The sequence below is a fragment of the Leuciscus leuciscus genome (assembly GCF_965113295.1).
Source record: "Leuciscus leuciscus genome assembly, chromosome: 1".
Classification (NCBI taxonomy): Eukaryota; Metazoa; Chordata; class Actinopteri; order Cypriniformes; family Leuciscidae; genus Leuciscus; species Leuciscus leuciscus.
In genome coordinates, this window is record NC_138725.1 from 29,491,053 (window position 1) to 29,514,659 (window position 23,607).

Consider the following 23,607-nt stretch of genomic DNA (forward strand, 5'->3'; position numbering starts at 1 on the left):
CATCAGCAGATCATCTCACTTTATTCTGAGTGTTTGCTGTTAGAAACACATTATTTGAGTCAGGATAGATGATAAAAGCCTATAAAACTGCTCTATTGAAAGATGATGCTGATATTTCTCTCAATATGACATGGATAAAACACCCAATACTACAACAAACAAACACTAATGTCACTCATCTTCAACCACTACAGCCACATAACTATGAACTGAACATGGTTTGATTTTATGATAACTACATTTATTGTATTAAGGTAATTAGATCTCTAACACATAACTGAACAGAGACTGACAATCTTCAATGACAATTAGATGATTATCTTTGCTTAATGTTGTGAACAGCAGCTTAGCTAGTTATATTCCTTTTGCTTCTCTGTTTTATCTCGGGATGCCCATCATGAGGTAACTAAAGAGTACGTCAGCTCCAGTCTGGATCCAGCATCTTATGAAGACTTGAGATGCCCAACACCTATGAAGAGACCAACTCTTGACAGGACTTCAGATGACGCCAAATCTGAATCAACGTGATCTCATGAGAATACGTGTGCACTTTTACATAAAGTGTGGTTATACCACATGTACATTACGTACACATATGTATGGTTATGTAGCCTAGTTGTAAAGTTAGTATAACTGTATTAATATAAAAAACATCATTGAATCTAATTTAAGTGTTTTGTCGTGTTGGGGCAGGGCTTTTTACATGTCTCAAAAGTAACAGATCAAATTGAAATATTTATGGATATTTATGAGTTACTGTTGCACTTTCTTTTGTACTTTTGCATAAAAAACTGACATGCCTTTTATGAGACACAACACGTTTTATGCTTTGCCTTTGTTGATGTGTTTTCCATCGCTATATCGTTGTATTTATGTTGTAGCAACGCTGTTTCAAACACATACAAAAATTTTAATCCCACCAGCGATCGTTGAATGATGGTGTTAAACATTTTCTTTACTGTGGTAAAACCATGGTTAGTCTCGTAATGTGCTCATGGTTCTGACGACAGATATTTGGCTACATTCGTTTTGTGGAGTGTGTGTGTGACTGTGTGTGTGTGAGTGCTGATCAAATAATCCCTTCGAGGATTGTAATATTATGAGGTAGAACGATTGTATGAAATGCATGGATATTTCTGCGTGTTTTAACATAAAATCAGTAGCATTAAATAACCGCTTATAGAAAAAGTATGAGACTACAGAAAAAAAATATACCTCTCTGAAACGTCCTGTAACAGCCGTTCGTGCACAAGCTCTGCTCGATTCCTCTCCACTATTCTCTAAGTCTGATTCGGGCTGAAATTAACAAGGCAATATTGACGCCTGTGTTTACATTACACCGGAGCACATGCAACTGGTAACGGACGTGACGTTTCCGGACAGCGTGAACCATAGTGAAAAAAAAAAAAAAAATGAATAAAACCATAGATATCATATAAAGGCTAGATGTCTCGTCCGCGCTGCTGGCCAATGGAGCTCGACATCCGCACACGGCGGCCATCTTACGACAGGGTGCTCGCTCACTCATAACATGGTGCATGTACTTTTAAATAACCATAACTTGCTCAATTTTCTACCGATTTTCAAACGGTTTGGTTTGTTATAAACGTCAGAGATGTAGCTATTACTACATGTAGCTATTACTATACTGCATACATATGAATAATTATGTTCAAAATGTTTAAGAATTCAGAATTATAGCCACGTTAATAACGTTTGTAAGAAACCAAACCGTTTGTAAATCCGTCCAGATTTCAGTGAGATAAGAGGATTTGTGTGCGTGCTGCTCACTCACCTTAATTCACAGAGCCCTGTCCTAAGATGGCCGCCGGTGATGCCGGAAGTGACTCCGCCTTAAGACATCTAGCCTTTATATGATATTTATATTATATGGCGTGAACTAGCAGAGAATGGAACTAGGCGGTTAGCGAATCACAACACACTGGGCCAAGATGACCAATCAGAGCCCGTTGTGTATTTCTTCTTCTTCTTCTTCAGTGAATTTTATTGGCAGCTTGCAATCTTTGTGCATTACCGCCATCTACAGGACTGAGGTGTGATCACATTGGGAAGTCATAAATTAAAAATTAAAAAAAAAAAAGGAGAAAGGAGAAAGGAGATCAGAGCCCAAGCTTCAGCTAGCGCTGCGTGTTCAGCTCCTCCAGCTTCAACCTCAGCTCAAACCTCCATAAAAAAAAAAAAAAAAAAAAAAAAAAAAAAAAATATATATATATATATATATATATATATATATATATATATATATATATATATATATATATATATATATATATAAATAAACTAAAGTCTTCTTGCTAGTTGTGTCTCTTTTAAAAACTCTATCACTGCTTTGGTTGTAGACTGTGTTCCAGGTAGATTCAACAAGTTGCTCAAAGTAACAGAGTTATTTGTTACCCTCTTAAATATTTCTCTCTCTTCAGAGTACTGCCTACATGTCAGAAGTACATGCTTCACGGTTTCTGTTTCCGTACAATATGGGCACATTCCTGTCTCATGTTTCCCTATTGTGTGTAAGCCGCTGTTCAGTCCTGTATGTCCTAACCTTAGCCTGGTGAACCAGGTTTCCTCCTGTCATGAAAGTGAACTGATCATTTTAACTGTTACATTCTGTTGAATACTATATAAATGCCTACCTTTTTCCCCCTTATCCCATTCATCTTGCCAGAGTTTATGAATACCATCTTTAATTATTGTTTTCAATTCTGATTTGCTGAGTGGAACCTGTACTTCTACTTGTTCTGCTTTAAGTGCTTCTTTTGCCAACTCGTCTGCCCTCTCATTGCCCTCAATACCTGTGTGCGCTGGAACCCAAGTGAACTGTAATATTAGCTTCTGTTGAGTTATCCTGAAAATCATCTGATGAGCTTCATCTAAAAGATCCTGTCTGCATGCAGATTTCCCAGTCTGGATGCTAATTAGGGAGGACATAGAGTCCGAACAAATAACAGATTTATATGGCTTCACTTCTTCTACCCACTGTAGTGCCATTATGATGGCTATCATCTCTGCAGAGAAGATTGAGAGGTGGTTTGAGGTTCTTTTTTGTATTCTAACTTTATATTTAGGAATGTATACTGCCACCCCCGTTTTACCTGCTGAATCTTTGGATGCATCTGTAAATATTTGTACTGTGTCATCATACATTACTTCTAGATACTGCTGTACATTTTGATACAAACCTGTCTTGATTATATTTTTAGCTTCTAGATTAACTACAGGATAGCAGAAAAACCAAGGTGGAATTGTGCTCAAGTTGACATTTTTGCTGCAATGTATAGTACTGATTCCCATGTCATCTGCCTCTTTATTGCTGTTCCATCCAAAACTACTGTTCACAATGCGACCATGTTCCCAGCATTCTTCTAACACCAGTTTTTGCTGCTGTTTTGTATACTGTACATCCATAGTCAAACACTGATCGGATTAATGCAATATATATTCTTTTCAAAGAAGAGCCTGACGCCCCCCAGTTATACCCTGAAAGACACTTTAAAATATTGATTGCTTTCTTACATTTGTCTACCATTTTCTGAACATGATTTTTAAAAGTAAGTTTACTATCAAACCACACACCAAGATATCTTAATTCATTAACCTGTTTGAGAGATTGTCCATATATCTTAAGATCTATTGTGGGTTTTACCCTTTTCTTAGAAAAACAGATGAATTGCGTTTTTTCCACTGAAAGGTGGAACCCCCATTCAAATGACCATTTTCCAACCTGACTAATTGCTGTTTGCATCCTTTGCTGTAAATTGTCAATATTACGGCCCTTTACCCACAATATGTTCCATCATCTGCATATAATGCCCTGTTTATCCTTTGGTTCACTCCATCAAACACATCATTAATCATTATATTAAACAGAATTGGACTGCATACACTACCTTGTGGGGTGCCCTTTTCTATTGGGTATGTGCTTGATGACTCTGACCCTATCCTGACTTCTATGGTTCTACCCTTTAAAAAATCTTTGATCCAGTTGAACATTTTACCTCCTATTTCCATTTTATTCAACTTAATTAAAAGTCCTTCTTTCCACAGCATGTCATAAGCCTTCTCTATATCAAAAAAGGTTGCCAAAGTTGTGTATTTCTGAGGGAGAGGCTTCTTATAACCAGTAACACATCAGACCGTTTTAGGAGGAGAGACACAACGGTGCAGAATATATATATTTTTTTAAGCATAGTGTAGAAAATCCTGCTGTGATCTGATTGGCTGACTGAGTCTTGATAAAGAGCACCTGTGGCCCCTTACTAATTATGTTGCAGTCTCCTCTTGTTTGAACTAAGAAGCTGTCGTTCAGACATGGCTTGTGTGGAATTGTTGCGTTGTTGACCATGTAAGTTTCCTTTTTGATTTGTTTTAGTTTAAATGATTGTTTGATATGATATATTGAATTCTAGTTATGTTTAGTAGCTCTTTAATGTTATATTCATTTACATTTACACATTTACATTTAGTCATTTAGCAGACGCTTTTATCCAAAGCGACTTACAAATTAGGACTAAATAAAGCGAGTCATCATGAAGAGGCAAAAACAACAATGCAAGAAGTGCTCAGAATACAAAGTTCAGGCATTATTCAGAGTAGCATAAGTCTGATAAGTGATGTTTCAAAGGAATTTTTTTTTAAATGTTTTTTTTTTTTTTTTTAATGCGGTTAAGTGCTCACGGAAGAGATGGGTTTTCAGCTGTTTTTTGAATGTTGCCAGTGATTCTGCATTCCGGATGAGGCCGGGGAGAGCGTTCCACCAGCATGGAGCTGTGAATGAGAATGTTCTGGAAAGTGATTTTGTGGCTCTCTGTGATGGAACCACGAGACGTCGCTCGTTGATCGATCGTAGGCGTCTGGTAGGGATGTAGACTCATAGGAGTGAGTGAAAATAGTAGGGAGCTGAGCCTGTGATAGATCTGTAAGCAAGCGTCAATGCCTTGAATTTGATGCGAGCAGCGAGAGGTAGCCAGTGCAGAGAGATGAACAGAGGAGTGACGTGGGCCCTCTTGGGCTCGTTGAAGACAAGACGAGCTGCAGCATTTTGGATCATCTGTAGAGGTTTTGTTGCACATGCTGGAAGTCCGGCCAAAAGAGCATTACAGTAGTCAAGCCTAGAGATGACCAGGGCCTGGACGAGAAGTTGTGTTGCATGCTCAGTTAGGAAAGGCCTGATCTTCCTGATGTGGTGCAGTGCAAACCTGCATGATCGAGCTGTCTTTGAAATGTGATCTGTGAAGGACAGCTGGTCATCAAGCGTTACTCCGAGATTTCTGACCGACCTTGATGGGGTGATTGATGATGACTCTAGCTGGATGGTGAAGTCGTGTTGTATAGACGGATTGGCAGGGAGGATGAGAAGCTCAGTCTTTGCCAGGTTGAGCTGCAGGTGATGTTCCTTCATCCATGTGGAGATGTCCGCCAGACAGCTTGAGACCCGTGCAGCTACTGTGGGATCATCTGGTTGAAACGAGAGGAAGAGCTGTGTGTCATCAGCATAGCAGTGGTAGGAGAAGCCGTGTGCCTGTATGATGTGTCCCAGTGATGTAGTGTAGATGGAGAAGAGGAGGGGACCAAGAACTGAACCCTGGGGAACCCCTGTGGTCAGTTGATGTGCTCTGGATACCTCACCTCTCCATGCGACCTTGAAGGACCTACCTGTGAGATAGGACTCAAACCAGTGGAGTGAAGTTCCTGTGATGCCCAGTGATGAGAGGCTGGACATAAGGATCTGATGATTCACAGTGTCGAAGGCAGCAGACAGATCCAGGAGAATGAGGACTGGGGACTTGGAAGCAGCTTTAGCGATCCGTAGGGCTTCTGTGACTGACAGTAATGCAGTTTCTGTTGAATGCCCTTTCTTGAAGCCAGATTGGTTGACATCCAGCTGGTTGTTTAGAGACAAAAAGGATGTTATTTGGTTGAAAACAGCTCTTTCAAGTGTCTTCGCAATGAATGGTAGGAGAGAGATAGGTCTGTAATTCTCTACAGATGATGTGTTTAGTGTTGGTTTTCTAAGCAGTGGAGTGACCCGAGCCTGCTTGAATGCTGTAGGGAAGGTGCCAGTATGGAGGGATGAGTTGATTATGTTTGTGAGTGATTGTTAAAGCTGATTTCAGATGTATGATTTAAGATTTGCAATTGTGTTTGTATTTATTATTGGTTTTGTTTTAGAAACCAACAATTACCATCACTGCCATCTGAGAAATGTCTACTCCTATATGTCACCACAAATAAACTGGGAAAAGTACTTGATGACTGAATGAGTTTTAATGGACCCACCATTCCAGTAGCAACAGCCAAATCAGCCTATAATTTCTGCTAAATTTCTACATGGTCCTTCGAGCCGGAGAGGCAACTGGAATGGAGACTGAGGATGACTGTGTGAAACCTAAACGTTCATCAAGGATTGTAAAACCTCCAAGATGGCACAAAGATTATATGATGACTCCGTTAAATCCTTCAATGCATCCAGCTGGACAATTGTCACACCAGCCAGAAGATTTGAGCCATTTGGTTGCATCACAAGGAGCTTCCATTACTGCTACTCAGAATGAGGTGAAGTCTTTGTCTGAGGAGATTAAACAAATGAAAGGAATGTTGTTGGATGTGGGACACTTGATGAAGGATATGCAAAGGAAAAGAAGTTCTTCATTTTCTACTGGTTCTGAATGCAGTTCTATTCAAGAATCCCCTGTTCATATCCCCATACAAGCAAACCAGCAAGATGAGATGAACGCCAGAGATTCTATTGTGGATGAGTTGAGTGAATGTATGCGACGACATCAAACCAAGCAGGATAATGTGCTTTCTACACCACCAAAAGTTCAGAGACAAAATACTTTGCCCTCATCTCAGTATGTGCCACCTAGCTCTTCAATGCCTACTTCCACAGCAGCCATCACTAGAGGGCCATCAGAGAGATTACACCAGCAGCTTTCTGATCCATGTCCGCCTACACTGTAAAAAATAAAAAGTTGAGTAAACTTAAAAAAGTGAAGCAACCAGCTGCAAAGCATTTTTGAGTTTACTCAACTTCAGTGGTCGAAGTTCATCCAACTACCAGTCCAACTCAAAGAAACGAGTAAGCACAACTACAGAGGTCCTGAAGTTCAGTAAACTCAAAAAAGCTTTGCAGCTGGTTGCTTCACTTTTTTAAGTTGATTCAATTTTTAACTTTTTTAAGTTGATTCAACTTTTTTACTTTTTTAAGTTGATTCAACTTTTTCAAATATCTCACCCAGATACTTGTACAGCCTTCACATTAAGAATCCAAATGCAGGGAGTAAACCATACTGTAAATACAACACAATACAAAAGACATTGCTATCATTACAGAACTTATTTATTGACAAATATTCTGCAAAACAACACATTTTCTATTTGCATTAGGTACACATATTTTAAGGTGATGAAGTTCTATTCTACTCTTCAAGATTTATTTAAAAAAAAAAAAAACACTATGCACAAAATTAGAGTACAAACTGGAATAAATAAATGCTCAACCTTACAATTATCCATATGGATTGCAGCTACTTGGACAATCTTTTGAAGGACTATGCAAAAAAAAAAAAAATCAGCCTTGCGGAGCACTTTAGGTCAAGATAAATAAACGTTTTTTTTCTAAACAAACTAAACAATTTTTTTTCTTAACCAGTTACTACTGGTGTATTTTAATGCTTAAGAATAGTTAACATTGGGGCCATAAATCAAGCCAAAGAGGAGAGTAACAACTGTGGCAAAGGTCTTGCACATTATCTGGCCCAAACTGCTCTTATAGTACTACAGAGAGGCACCTTATATTTGGGTTTGAGTGGACAGTGGCAACATCATCTTCAACGATAGTTAAGGTCCTCATCTTCTCCCCTTGTGAATGTCTTCTGGCTCTGTGTCCTGCAGTAGAAAATAAATCAGCATAAAATTAGGGTCATTTTTTTATTGTATTGAATTATGTTAGACCACAGAGTGTTCCTAAAGGTCTGCTCATGTAACTTCACTTGAAAAGTAAAGGTGGTCATGTTTTTTAAGCATGTTCAAATTCAGCCATAGAGCTAAAACTGATAAACGGAAAACATTTTCCCAACTCCAAACAATGCCATATCAGCATTGATGTGATTGCCTGTGGCATTCGTCCACAGCAGAATCCACGGCCATTCTGATTTAATGCTTTTTTTAGTTTTAGTTTAGTTATTTTAGGTCACCCAAAATCGTACATGTATTAAGGCACACATTCTGTTCATCACCCAAAACTGGTCATATTGCATCAGTGAAGATTGGTTTAAATCACTAGAGTCACATGGATTACTTTCATGCTGCCTTTTCTTGTTTATATCTCCTATATTCATATTCTTTCATATTATATTAATTTTATTTACTCTACTACATTACTGTTTAACCTTATGATTGTGCACTGTATTGTTTTAACAGGTTAGATATCAGAGGGAATGTCTCCGGACAGTGTTGTGAAGCAGTCATTTTCCACTGTCTTTGCTTTGGTAAAATAACAGCTTGTTGAATTTGTGCTATCAGATGAAGTCAAACTGATCACTGAGAAAGTTTCAACTACAATTATTTAATAAAGTAATTTTTACCATGACTTTGTCTGTTGATGATAAGTTTTGTATATCACACAAAATCTATCTCTTAACAGCATCTGGTAAATAGGTGAAATATATCAGGTGTGAGTGTATATGCTGATGATCTTCTTACCAGGCAAGTCTTCAGGATGTTTCCAGACTTTTCCCTCATAAACAAAGGCAGACCTTTAAGAGTTGTAGACTTTCTTTGAGGAAGCACATTGGAGTTTCTGTGTCTGAAAGACAGAAAAACAAATACGGAACAAGTTATATACAAAGTGAAGCATGGGAATTACCTTGAAAAAGAGATGGCACCATTCAGCCTTTAACCAGAGAGATATGATCACATGCAAAATAATTACTTGATGATCAAGTGAGGATCTTCATCTCCACCACTTGCTCTGTACAACTAGATGTGTATTCATTTAACTAAGAGAAAAAGGTGCTCTTCGGATCAGTTTGTGTGATACTGTAATACTCAGCAGAGACCCTAAAAAAAAAAAAAAAACCTTGTTGAAACAGTAAGAAACAGTAAGTAAATTCAGTTCAACTCACCTGATCTTTTAAAAAATAAAGGCCACTGTTTTAGCACATCCAAGGATCTTGTCACTGTACTGATGTTCTTTAGTCTAAAAAGGACAAATACAACAGAACAAAGATACATAATTTTATTAAACAAAACAACAACAAAAAAATCAGTTACAGTAGGTTAATTTAACATGTAGCAAAAATAATACAGAAAATGAATAATCAAATGTGAAAAAGAATCAATGCATAGGTTTCACTGTATTTACAGCGATTTTGTCTTTTGTTAATTGATTAACATTAAGGATTTAGCCTAATATTTAAGGATACACAATATTTTTATCCTATTCACTTTAAAACATACCGCACACATACTACCCATTCTATTATTTGATATGCAAAGCTAACATACATATTTTTAACATAACACATTAGTTTTGCATAGGCTTCTATTATTAAATTTTTCCTCTAAATTATATTGTATTTAATTATATTGCACTACTGTAGAATGACTGAGCCTCAACCTAAGCATGTACAAATTGTAACTGAAATTTGTATACGTGACAAATAAACTTGAAATTAAATTGAACGGACTGCGGTCACTTTAAGAGCTCATGGATCTAATACTGAAACATCTAGGTTTCACCAAATTGGTTATGTTCACTTAAGACATTGCCGACTGTGTTTACTTGAATACTTTTTTTGTTTTGTTTTTTGTTATTGACATAATTGTATGTGTATGTCATTATTAAATCGCAATACGCCACGAAAGATAGCTGAATTCGCACTCAGATTCTGTCCGAGTCCGAGAGAAGCGGCAGAAAGTCTCTCAATCAGCGCAAGCACCGCATTTAAGTCTTTATTCACGACTTACTGAGCTTAACATTTTTAACATCTTTTAAACACCATGCACGTCCTTGTCCTTCTTTTTCAAGCATGTTTCATCACTCTAACGTTAGTCTGGGTAACGTTAGCACGTTAAGTAGCAATGTGCTACGTGGATAATCTCTAACAATAGAAACTTATCGTCACCACGAAATATATCTTTTAACATAATACTATATTTTATCAACATATGTGTGCAATTTATAGCCTATTTTCATTCATAAAGCTTAAAGAAAACTGACCGCAATCAGATGAAATCCAGTCCCTTCGATAGCGTGGTTGGAGGAGGAAACCCCAAGTAACGTACAGCGAGACAGACTGCGCATGCGCGATGACGGGAAGTTAAACGTTCGAACTATGAAATCAAAATATTAAGTTTTCTCAACTTAATTGTTTGTGTTCATTGGACAAAATAGTAGTGCACTTGCAGTTAAATAGTTTTTATAAGTAAACTCAACATTGCAGTAAAAAATTTGCCCACTCAACTTAAAATTTTAAACTGAGTTAACAATTTGCAAGTTGGATTTTTTACAGTGTATTAGGCTTTCAGTTCCACTCCCAGATAACCTCAGGTCACAACCTTTAATGCATCCAAATGTAATGGGTGAAGGCTTAGCTCAGCAACAGCGCAATGGTCTTTCATCTTCAGTCAGTCATCAAATGAATCCCAGTTTTTATCCCAGTGATCAGCAAGTAGGAAGAGACCAAAGCCTTTGGCCACCTGATCAAATGCAGGGAAATGCATTTTGTATGCCCGGTCTTCCGTGGATGCCTCCGAGTTGGCCAACCTTCCCTCCAAATGGAGGATTTTTAAGGCCTCCATATCTACCTGATTTTCCTTATCCAGTATTATATCCAGCTCATATCCAGAATGTTCCGCCAGTTCCTTCAAGGGTTGCAACATTGCCTCCTAGAGATTTATCAGCTGGATTTACTTATGCTTCTCTTGGTCATTCACATCAAATGTCTTTAGAACAGCAGACAACTAGAACTGTACCGCAGCAAGATAATCCTTCCATTATGTCTCATCAGAATCCATTGATACCCAGAGTTATAACCACTGCATCAGCACCTCAGGGGCAGCAAAGAGATGTAAATCCAATAACTGCACTTTCCCCAATTGGAATGCAAATGATGGTACCTAACCAGCATATGTCTATTCATTCACCCATGAATGTGCCCCACGCAAGTATGACAGCTCTACATCCTTCCAGGTCAGCCCGTGTTGAAAGACTTTCATTTCCATATTTGAAGAGTGATGACCCCCAAGAGTTTGCCATGCTGAATATGGCTTTAAAGAATTTGTTACCCTCAGAGGAAACTGAGCAATACAAGTATCATATTCTTCTTGATCATTTGAAGTTGGAGGCCGCTCAACTTCTGGCCTTGGCTTATGCCCATAATTCCCAGCCTTATACTACTGCCTTAAAAGCTCTTCAGAAAAGATATGGGCAACCCCACCAGTTGGTGCTGCGAGAGATTGCTACAATTAAGAACTTACCTGCTGTACGTTCAGGAGATTCTGTTGGATTCGGCGACTTTGCTGTACGAGTTCAAGCTCTTGTGGGAATGCTTCAATCCTGGGATCATGAAGAAGGAGCAAAGGAATTATCTTGTGCATCACATGTCCATCAGTTACTCAGTAAACTTCCAGCACATCAGGTTGCTAGTTTTGCAAGATATGCCAAAACCACCCGACCAGACCAGTCCTACAACTTGGTGAATTTTTCAGTTTGGTTGGAAGAGGAATCAGATTGTCAGAATCTAGCTACCCAAGTGTTTGAACAATCTAAAAGTATGAAAAAGTATCAGGTAAGAGAAGCAAGGCCTACCAAGTCCCAACATCACACCGCTACATTTCTTCATGGTGTAAGTCAAGAAGTTAATTCCACTCAAAGAAAGAACTCTGAAACTGCAAACCACGAAATTCTGCGACACGGCAAGAAGGAGGGCCATAAACCGACATGTGCAAGCTGTGGCAGTAATGATCATCATCTCAGTCATTGTCCTGAATTTCAGAGCTTCGATACGGCAGCCAAACGGAAATGGATTGTTGACAATAATCGTTGTTGGAGATGTGGTTGGGCCCATAGATCATCTAAGTGTGACTTAAGAGGAAAATGTCCATTGTGTCAAGATCGCCACTTAGGAGTACTGCATGAAGTAAATGTTCGCAAACCAGATTCTAGGATATTTTATTTGAGCCGATCAAGTGGTCCGAACTCTGTTCTTCTGAAAATTGTGAAGGTAGTTCTGAGCCACGAAGGAAAGACTCTGGAGACGTATGCTATCCTAGATGATGGTTGTGAGAGAACTATGCTCATGTCTTCTGCAGCAGAGAGTTTAGGTCTTCATGGGGCGGCAGAATAATTGGTTCTTCGAACCATTCGGCAAGACACCGAGAAAATTGAAGGTGCGATGGTTTCCTTCACCATATCTCCAGCTTCTCACAAGCAAAGTAAATACCAGATTCAAAGGGCATTTACTGCTCAAATGATTGACTTACCTGAACAGACTTATCCTGTGCAAGTCCTACAGAGACGCTACCAACATCTAAGAGGCCTCCCTCTGGAGGAGTTTCAGAGAGTTAAACCTTTGTTACTAGTGGGAGCTGATCATCCTCACCTTCTTTGCTCCAAAGAGCGAGTACGTTTTGGTCCTCCTGGAAGTCCAGCTGCTTTGCATACTCGACTGGGATGGGCATTACATGGACCTACTTCCTTGGGTGAGAAGTCTAATTCCACGGCTCAGTGTTTCTTCCAGGCATCTCTCTCCAAACTTTTGGTTGCTGATTATGACTCCACTCTGTGCCATCCAGGACCACAAAGAGTGTTCGCTCAGCTTCGTCGGAAATACTGGGTTCTGAGAGGGCGGCAGTTAATAAAGAAGATCCAGAGATCATGTCTTGAATGTAGGAAGTGGAAAGGTGTGCCTTCAGTTCCTAGGATGGCTGATCTACCAGTTTCTCGACTTCGCCTGTATAAGCCCCCCTTTTGGTCGACAGGTATGGATTGTTTTGGGCCTTTAACCGTCAAAGTAGGTCGCCGACATGAGAAGAGGTGGGGCATTATATTCAAATGCCAGACGACACTGTGTCTTCATTTAGAACTCCTCTCTGGTATGGATACTGACAGTTTCCTCTTGGCTCTTCAAAGATTTGCAGCCCGTAGAGGTAGGCCCTATGAAATATTATCTGATCAAGGAACTAATTTCAAGGGAGGAGAAAGAGAACTCCGGGAGGCATTCTCACAGCTTGGTCCCTCTTTCCAAGAGATACTCGCCCAACAGCAAATTAAATTATCATTCAATCCGCCATATTCTCCCCATTTTGGAGGTACTTGGGAGAGAGAGATACGGTCTGTTAAGACGGCATTACGAGTAGTTTTGGGAATACAAGTAGTCTCAGAGGAAGTTTTGTATACAGTGCTCGTTGAAATTGAGGAGTTGTTAAACTCAAAACCTCTCGGCTATGTATCTTCAGATCTTTCAGACCCTGATCCAATCACACCAAATATCCTACTGATGGGGCGGCGAGACGCATCTCTTCCTCAAGTGATGTATGCAGATTCAGAAGAACTACTTACCCGTAGAAAGTGGAGACACAGCCAAGTTCTTGCGGATCGATTCTGGGTCAGTTTTGTTCGAGATTATCTTCCAAGTCTTCAGACTCGTCAAAAGTGGGAACTTGATGGTAATCCTATTGCTCCTTCTGCCATCGTCATGATTGTGGAACCTCAGCTTCCTCGGGGACACTGGCCTATAGGGACTGTCAGTAAGATTTTGCCAAGTTCTGATGGAAGAGTGAGAGTTGCTGAGATTTTCAGCAAAGGGAAATATTTAATTCGTCCAGTCAGCCGTCTGATTGTTCTTCCTGAATTGACTGATTCTGATAATTCAATCACATGAACTTTCTGCAAATGCAAATATGTTAACATATTTGGGGGCGGCTGTAGAAAATCCTGCTGTGATCTGATTGGCTGACTGAGTCTTGATAAAGAGCACCTGTGGCCCCTTACTAATTATGTTGCAGTCTCCTCTTGTTTGAACTAAGAAGCTGTCGTTCAGACATGGCTTGTGTGGAATTGTTGCGTTGTTGACCATGTAAGTTTCCTTTTTGATTTGTTTTAGTTTAAATGATTGTTTGATATGATATATTGAATTCTAGTTATGTTTAGTAGCTCTTTAATGTTATATTCATTTGATTGTTAAAGCTGATTTCAGATGTATGATTTAAGATTTGCAATTGTGTTTGTATTTATTATTGGTTTTGTTTATGGGTTTTAGAAACCAACAATTACCATCACTGCCATCTGAGAAATGTCTACTCCTATATGTCACCACAAATAAACTGGGAAAAGTACTTGATGACTGAATGAGTTTTAATGGACCCACCATTCCAGTAGCAACAGCCAAATCAGCCTATAATTTCTGCTAAATTTCTACACATAGACTGCACCCCATAAACACGATCAAGCCTTTGAAAATGCTGATCAACCGTCCATTTAACAGCTGCTGAAAATACTCTATATTGTGTAAGTCTTGGAGGCTTGTGCTATTTTGAACTAATAATATGATCAAAAAACAGTTGATGGAGAATGAGCATTGAGTTATTGCGAGTTATTGAGTTATTGTTGTTCTTTAACATATGTTTCAGTATCTAGATTTTACATTAGAAAAACATTAAGTTCAGCACAATTCTGTTCAGTTCATAAGCACACTAGTAGATCAGTAGTATGTAGTGGGAATAAATGTGTGTGTGTGTGTGTGTGTGTAGCATATAGCACAGATGTGTATTAGAGGTGTAAAAGACACATCAGTCCTCAATCTGCATAAAGATGATAGGCTATTCCCTGCATCTGATTCACAGCATTAGCATTAGGGCTGGGCGATTTAAATCGCGATATTGTTATGCGCATCTCGTCAGTAAAGCCGGTTCCTTGATTAGTAGTAAATCACCATCACCTGCTTTCAGATGGAGCGGCATTTAGGGCTGATGAGATAATTAAGTGATTAATTTAGTGATGATTGAGCATTATTGAAGACACCTGATGTTAACAAGCAGAATCACTGAAGGAGAAAATCACAAATTGTAAGTTACCATTAAGGTGATGGGTGTTTGCTTTAGTTGGGCTCCAGACCATTATATGTTTACTTTAATATTTACTGTTGTTTGTCTGCTGTTATTGATTTATAACAGTTAAATGAACAAAGTAAAACGTTATCTTATAGTGTTGGTTATGTTTTGACATAATCATGCTGTGATCTGAAAAAGGAAACTTATTGAGATAGTTTGGTTTAACTTGTTAGCAGCAATTTTGTGATTCTTCAGCCTGATTATCAGTACTTTACTTATAATTCAAAATATTTAATAAACATTGTTCTGATCAAAAGACATTCAGATAAATTCATTTAAAACACAGACATCAATAATCAGCCTGTGAATCTCAACAATGGTGACAATTAGGGCTGTGCGATATATATCGTGAGATTGTTATGCGCATCTCGTCAGTAAAGCCGGTTCCTTGATTAGTAGTAAATCGCCTTCACCTGCTTTCAGATGGAGCGGCATTTACTACAAAGAGCCGTAGTTAACTGACAAGCTGAGCCATATCGCATTAATATCGCGGACGTATCGCCAGCGATAATTAATGCGATATGGCTCAGCTTGTCAGTTAACTACGGCTCTTTGTACACAGCAAAAAAACTCCAGTGTTAAATTAACACTCCTGGGAGTGTATGAGTCCACACTCAAGAGTGTTTAAGTTAATGACATAATTAAGTGATTAATTTAGTGATGATTGAACATTATTGAAGACACCTGATGTTAACAAGCAGAATCACTGAAGGAGAAAATCTCAAATTGTAAGTTACCGTTATGACGATCAATGGTTGCTTTAGTTGGACTCTTGACCCATATATTATTAACTTTAGATTTTGTTTGTCTGTTTTTTCTGAATTATAATCACCAGTTGAACAAAGAAAAAAGTGATCTGATGGTGTTGGTTATATTTTGACCATCATCATTTGAACTTGATCACTGAACTCATTAAAATCCTTCTTTCTGACTTCGATTTATGTTGTTGGTTACAGCATAACTGTGAATCTGCATAAATGGCCAGAATTTTTGATATAATATAAAGGATTTCTTAAAAGTTGTTTAAAAAAAAAAAATCATTCTTTTAGGCACACACAGACGTCAAGATTCAGTCTATGCATCTCAACAATGGTGACGAGCAGAATATTCAATTAGGAAAAGTAAATTACATAGACAATTCAGATCATAATTTATTCATACCGCAATGCATGATGGGAGCCATTAATGAGTTGTGATTGGTGGCAGTCACTGCAACATGCTTTATTATTGTCACCATTGTTGAGATTCACAGGCTGATTATTGATGTCTGTGTTTTAAATTAATTTATCTGAATGTCTTTTGATCAGAACAATGTTTATTAAATTTTTTGAATTATAAGTAAAGTACCAATAATCATAGGCTGAAGAATCACTAAACTGCTGCTAACAAGTTAAACCAAACTATCTCAATAAGTTTCCTTTTTGAGATCACAGCATGATTATGTCAAAACATAACCAACACTATAAGATAACATTTTACTTTGTTCATTTAACTGTTATAAATCAATAACAGCAGACAAACAACAGTAAATATTAAAGTAAACATATAATGGTCTAGAGCCCAACTAAAGCAAACACCCATCACCTTAACGGTAACTTACAATCTGTGATTTTCTTCTTCAGTGATTCTGCTTGTTAACATCAGGTGTCTTCAATAATGCTCAATCATCACTAAATTAATCACTTAATTATCTCCTCAGCCCTAAATGCCGCTTCATCTGAAAGCAGGTGATGGTGATTTACTACTAATCAAGGAACCGGCTTTACTGACGAGATGCGCATAACAATCTCACGATATATCGCACAGCCCTAGTGACAATAATAAAGCATGTTGCAGTGGCTGCCACCAATCACAACTCATTAATGGCTCCCATCATGCATTGCGGTATGAATAAATTATGATCTGAATTGTCTATGTAATTTACTTTTCCTAATTGAATATTCTGCTCGTCACCATTGTTGAGATGCATAGACTGAATCTTGATATCTGTGTGTGCCTAAAAGAATGATTTTCTTTTTTTTTAAACAACTTTTAAGAAATCCTTTATATTTTATTAACAATTCTGGGCATTTTTGCAGATTCAGTTATGCTGTAACCAATAACATAAATCGAAGTCAGAAAGAAGGATTTTAATGAGTTCAGTGATCAAGTTCAAATGACGATTGTTATAATATAACCAACACCATCAGATCACTTTTTTTTCTTTGTTCAACTGGCAGTTATAACTCAGATACAACAGCCAAACAAAATCTAAAGTTAACATATGGGTCAAGAGTCCAACTAAAGCAACCATTGGTCGCCATAACGGTGGCTTACAATTTGAGATTTTCTCCTTCAGTGATTCTGCTTGTTAACATCAGGTGTCTTCAATAATGTTCAATCATCACTAAATTAATCACTTAATTATCTCATTAACTTAAACACTTTTGAGTGTGGACTCATACACTCCCAGGAGTGTTAATTTAACACTGAAGTTTTTGCTGTGTACAAAGAGCCGTAGTTAACTGACAAGCTGAGCCATATCGCATTAAATATCGCTGGCGATACGTCCGCGATATTAATGCGATTTGGCTCAGCTTGTCAGTTAACTACGGCTCTTTGTAGTAAATGCCGCTCCATCTGAAAGCAGGTGATGGCGATTTACTACTAATCAAGGAACCGGCTTTACTGACGAGATGCGCATAACAATATCGCGATTTAAATCGCCCAGCCCTAATTAACATACTGTGGTGATGAAGGCCATTGTCCCTCGTTTAATTCACATGAATACTTCTAAACTGATAACTGTTGTACTAGGGCAGTAAATATAGTTCTACCCATTTCACATTAATAGTTCCTGTTTTCACCTCATTTTGATGCTGATGTCTTTAGATCTCCTGTAAATTGACACGTAAAGCTCATTTCACTGCTCCAAGACTAAGGGTATCTGTTGGTTACAAATATTTGGCTACGTTTTTCTGTGCAAAATCCTGTGCAATCAAGCCCGTGAATGTCCTTGTAATTCGCTTCAACCTTTCCGACCTTCATGAAAGATTATTTTATGGAAGTTTCAAGTGGTGTGTGTGTGAGTGTGTTTTAAAACTACGTTCAGAGTCGATCCAGAATGGAGAGAAAATCCTGATGCATCCGTGTGGCAGGTGGGATACAAATTTACAGGGCTTGAACCCAGACAATTAGCAGACTACGCCCCGATGGGATTTACACCCAAAATTAGTGATTTTATTCTAGCAAGGCACTCAAGTTCTTAGATGGATTAGCCAGAGACAGTGGTCCAGTACAAAAGTAGATTTTTATTTTTAAACTCAAGAAACACTCACACAATAATTCGCTTCACAAAGTGTTTTGATTTCACAGCAAGGGAATGACCACACTTGGTGAACACGCGTAGCCACAGCACACCCCAAGGGATCCACCACCGCAAGGGGCACTGCTCCCACTGGCAGCTCTCAGCACCTAGACAGAGGGGGACAGGTGAAAGTTAAACTCAAATTTTCACCCACACAGGTTACAGTTACAGCAGAGTCCTGCACGGGTTCGGGTACCCGCGGGTGCCTGTATTTCAAGTTGATCAAATAATTTAAAATCCATATCAGTTTATTTGTGCCTGCGCCCTCCCAGGAGTCTCTCACTTTAAAAAAAATTATCACAACCGTGCGCGATCTGCCTGCAGTCGTCGAGATGGATCCTGAGGAGTTGACGAAAAGAATAGCTAGTGGAGATTATTGTGAAGTTGTCGACAGGGTTGGCCTTTTGACAGCTTCGGCTGAAGTTGTCCTTGTGTTAATGGTCGTGTAATAATATAGCAAGGTTAGATGTTATGGGAAGAAGGAGGCAGGAACCGGCGAACGTTCAACTATTTTAATAATAAAAATGAACAAAAAACAAAAAGTAAAAGATAGCAACCCCTCACGGACGACTGCTGTCACAAATAACAAAAACACAAACACAGGCCTGTCCTCTCTCGTCCTTCACTGTCATCGCTCCTACTTTTATGCTTCCGCTCCTCCGTGAGAGATACGAGACCGGTTTCGCACAGGTGTTGCTCATATCAATCACGCCACCGGTCTCGCGCTGTTCTCTCACGGCCCTCGACCTCGTCCAGCTCACCACAAATAACTTCTGTATGGCCTGGCGTGTCATCTGTGGCGTGTGCGCAAACTGTGATTGAGAGGCAGATTTCACACAGCCCTGCGCTGACTGGACTAGAAGAACCGGGAGCAGTGGATTTTTGCCAAACAAATAACAGGCTCTAGGTCAGAGGTCTTCAATCTTGCTCCTGGAGGGCCACTGTCCTGCAGAGTTTAGTTTGCTTCAGCACACCTGCCTTTGAATCCTCAAGGATTTGGAAGCTTGATGAGCTGATTCAGGTTTGTTTGATTAGGGTTGGAACTAAACTGTGCAGGACAGTGGCCTCCAGGACTGAAGACCTCTAGGTGGAGGTAGAAGCACGAGTTTTTTCCAAAACCATCTGCTTTATGTTGTTCTGTCGGAGCATAGTTTCGGTTTCAGTTAATATGATCAAAAAAATCTTTAAGTACCCTACCCTGACCAACAAGACGAGCAGAAACTTGTGACCGACATTTTAGAATTAGCAGCTAAAAACGATGGATGCGATTAAGCGAAAACAACAGTGGTCCGAGGAGGAAACAAGCTGCTCTCTTGCACTCTGGTCCTCTGCAGAAGTCCAGAGTAAATTAGACGGGGCTTCATGGGCGAAACCGGTTTTGCAGCAAATTCAGTGAGAGAGAGATGACTGCAGCGGGGTTCAACAGGAGCATCGAAGAGATTAGCAACAAACTTAAAAAACCAAAGAAGGATTATAGAGACCACAAATAGGACCTCGGTCGAAGCAGCAATGGTAGCCCACATCGAAACCCACATTTCGACATTCTCGACTCTGTCCTCGGCGATAGACCGGCATGTCAGGTGAACGAGGCACTGAACTCGGCAACAATAATGCTTGAGTCAATGGTAGCAGCTCTTGAGACGCATCTTCAGAACGGGGCAAGACTTGGTGTGCAAAAGGTCACAAATAATATTTTATCATGTAGCAGATGCAGACGCGTAATTCCCTGCAGAAAACACTTATTCGCATTGCTATGACAACACACTGATGATCTGTCATCTGCTATTATTGTTTTACACAGGAAAAAGGAAGAGAGACAGCACTTCGGAGCTGGTGCAGTATTTGGAAAGGGCAGATGAGAGGTTCCAGCAAAGAAATGGATGATGCCTTGCGGCAGGACATGAGAGCGGACACACACTCTCTGCTTGGACTCATGGGGCGCATGGTGGCTGTAATGGAGACTCAAGCACAAAAATTATTGCAAATAAATCAAGTCAAGTCAAGTCACCTTTATTTATATAGCACTTTTTACAATACAGATTGTATCAAAGCAGCTTTACATTGATAAAATGAAAATAATACAACAAAGTTTGTTTTTAGAAGAAAATTGCATCGTCCACCCTAATTAGGCAGATCAATAATATCGTTGAATATTAAATGTCCCCAACTAAGCAAGCCAAAAGCCAAGGCAACACTGGCAAGGAACCAAAACTCCATCAGGTGACAGAATTGAGAAATAAACCTTGGGAGAACCCAGGCTCAGTCGGGGGCCAGTTCTCCTCCTGCCAACGAGCGAACAGTGTATGATTATGATCCAGGCCGCATTACAGGTCAGAAGTCAGATTGGTTGTGTCGATAAGGCCGGCACTGCACCACGTGCAGATCCACCATCTATTCTGGATACGGCCTGAGTCCACCTCACTTCAGTGACTGGTTGACACTTCAGCACTGCGTAGTCGTCATGTTCAGGCGCAGGTCCTTCATCGGATCTGGATACGGCCTGGATCTGGCGGACTGCGGTAATGCGGTTATGATTTAACGAGTACATCAGGATTCATGGGAAGTGTTCCCGGTATCGGCTGGCCTAATCTACGCAGCCTAATATTGAATTATAGAAGTCTATAATGTATTATGTGAATGCTATAGGTCAAAGGGATGTGTTTTTAGTCTAGCTTTGAACTGACAGAGTGCTTCCCGGACAATGGTAGGAAGACTGTTCCAGAGTTTTGGTGCTAAATAGGAAAAGGATCTACCGCCAGCAGTCGATTTTGATATTCTAGGTATTATCAACTGGCCGGAATTTTGAGATCGTAATAGACGTGAAGGACTATAATGCGTTAAGAGCTCGCTCAAGTACTGCGGAGCTAAACCATTTAGTGCTTTGTAAGTGATCAGCAATATTTTAAAATTGATGCGATGTTTAATAGGGAGCCAGTGCAGTGTCGACAGAACCGGGCTAATATGGTCATACTTCCTGGTTCTGGTAAGAACTCGAGCTGCTGCGTTTTGGACTAGCTATAGTTTGTTTATTAAGCGTGCAGGACAACCACCCAGTAGAGCATTACAATAATCTAGCATTGAGGTCATGAACGCATGGACTAATTGTTCCACATTTGTCAATGAGAGCATATGACGTTATTTAGATATATTTTTAAGATGGAAAAATGCAGTTTTACAGATACTAGACACGTGACTTTCAAATGAAAGATTGGTATCAAAGAACACACCCAGGTTCCTAACCGACGACGAAGACTTAACAGAGCAGCCATCAAGTGTTAGACAGTATTCTAGGTCAGCCTTTCTCAAAGTGGGTGCCGCGGCACACTGGGGTGCCCCCTGACTATGTCAGGGGTGCCGCCAAAAAATTACGTAGGCTAAAAAAATAAATATATAAAAAAAAATAAAAAAATCGGACATTTCATATATAATATATTTGAATTTACATAAATAAATTCTTCTTCTTTTTAACCCTTTCGCACGTACGCTCACACCGGTGTGATCAGTCTAGGCTGGTCCCTGGAGCACCGGTGTGATTAGAACGGTCAGTGCATGACGTGATCAACTGCGAAATTCAAATGTGCTTTCGCACGTTGGCTGGAGCTGAGCCAGAGACAGGCGCGCTCAGCTGTCATAAATCACAACTTTTCAGTGTTTTCATCCACATAATGTTTGTTTTAGGTTTCAGACATAAGTACTAAAAAAAAAAACAATACATTTAGAGTTTGTAAAATACACACTGATGTCAAAGGAAGAGGCAATAATAATCCTTTCCATTATAATTAGTTTTATTCATATCAGATACACATTGTGTAAGTAACTTTAAAGTTTACTCTATTCTTCTCCCAGTTCACCTGCCACTTACTTTTATGTATTTCGGGAGAAGTGGATGAATTCACTTGTTGTAAATCCAACAGATCCGATTCTCTGACCTGCGTCTGCGGCACAAACTAACATGGCGGCGCCCATCGCGCATACAGCTCAACTAACGCGATCGTTATAATTGTGTTAAAAAAACAAAACACTTCCACTTGCATATATTTGACAATCGGAATATCAGATATTTCATGCCATATCTAACAAATTTGTGAATATTTTGAATAAAAAAGGAAAAATGACATAAAAGCAGATCATCATTCATTCAGCTCTGTTGTTGCTGCGGTGTGTCACGTGACAAGCAATGACACGTCACCATGGAAACCATAAAGTGACACATTCTAAATAACGGTCACCTTGAAAAACTCACGCTGGTGGGTCAACCAGAATATTTTAAATTTACGTGTGAAAGGGTTAAACATATGATCGGATTAATACAATTGTAAATTCATTTGAGATAAATATATATAAAATTTGCATTTACATTTGGGTTATGCAGTGTTTTTAAATTATATTTTACACTGGGGTGCCTTGAGATTTTATGCACTTTTGAAAGGTGCCCTGACTGAAAAAAGTTTGAGAAAGGCTGTTCTAGGTTATTACGTAAAGAAGTTTTTTGTCCAATAATTAGAAACTCTGTTTTTTTCAGAATTTAGTAGTAGGAAATTACGAGTCAATTTTTTTATATCAGCTATGCATTCCGTTAAATCACCATAGTATTTTTGTTTGTTTCTTTTAATGTACAATTTTATTTAAATTAACTATTTACAATTTTATTTATTTACATTTATTTCACTTTACATTTAGCAAAGTTTGTTTATCCCCTTAACAGGCAAATATCGTATACGGTTTGTGTGTGATTTTCATACGATTTTTATGTATTTTCATATGAATAAAGAATGTGTACATTAAATATAAATATATGCATATAAAGTGCTATATATATAACATATTTCAACATCATTATATGACTAAAAGCCACATTACTGTAGATCATGATTGGAAGTTAATAAAAAAACTTGGTGGTTTAAAGGGATTTTTGAGTAAAAGTGTAATATTAATCATTTCAACTGTTATATAGCTTGATGCTAATTATAGCTCTAATCCACCTGTCGTGCAGGAGCAATATCTATTTCACAATCTATTTTGTTACAAGAATTCACATACGGTCCCAAGAATATGCTTTTGGGGGGGGGGGGGGGGGGTTGTTTTCTATAAAGACTAATAGGTGAATAGTGGGCCTGGAGTTGATG

General features: G+C 39.0%; 2 protein-coding genes and 1 long non-coding RNA gene across 14 annotated transcripts in view; 1 reads left to right on the forward strand and 2 right to left on the reverse strand.

Annotated features, from left to right (window-relative positions):
* Positions 1-23,607, reverse strand: part of LOC309498713 (uncharacterized protein) — a 170,939-nt gene that overhangs the window by 107,419 nt on the left and 39,913 nt on the right. For 2 of the 11 annotated variants that reach the window (XM_082169596.1, XM_082169598.1), the window contains exon 1: positions 1,216-1,352. The exons of 5 other annotated variants lie outside the window; for them this stretch is intronic. The gene's annotated coding sequence lies outside the window, so the exon portion shown is untranslated. Of the gene's footprint in view, positions 1-1,215; positions 1,367-18,452; positions 18,589-23,607 lie in introns of those variants that run through there. 4 more of the 11 variants (XM_082169584.1, XM_082169591.1, XM_082169587.1 and 1 more) reach the window with 2 other exon arrangements.
* Positions 3,493-14,871, forward strand: LOC309498408 (uncharacterized protein). Its single transcript, XM_082169132.1, has 2 exons — positions 3,493-6,977; positions 10,544-14,871. Exons 1-2 carry the CDS (start codon positions 6,349-6,351, stop codon positions 12,369-12,371), a joined length of 2,457 nt encoding a protein of 818 aa, XP_082025258.1. The 5' UTR covers positions 3,493-6,348; the 3' UTR covers positions 12,372-14,871.
* On the reverse strand, positions 7,343-10,544 carry LOC309503538. Of its 2 annotated transcripts, XR_014207705.1 has the most exons (4): positions 10,244-10,544; positions 9,147-9,220; positions 8,725-8,827; positions 7,343-7,908 (listed from the first exon to the last, which is right to left on the reverse strand). It is a non-coding gene; the product is annotated as an uncharacterized lncRNA (long non-coding RNA). The 2 variants fall into 2 exon arrangements; XR_014207706.1 differs by lacking the exons at positions 9,147-9,220; positions 10,244-10,544 and having other exon boundaries at positions 8,725-9,067.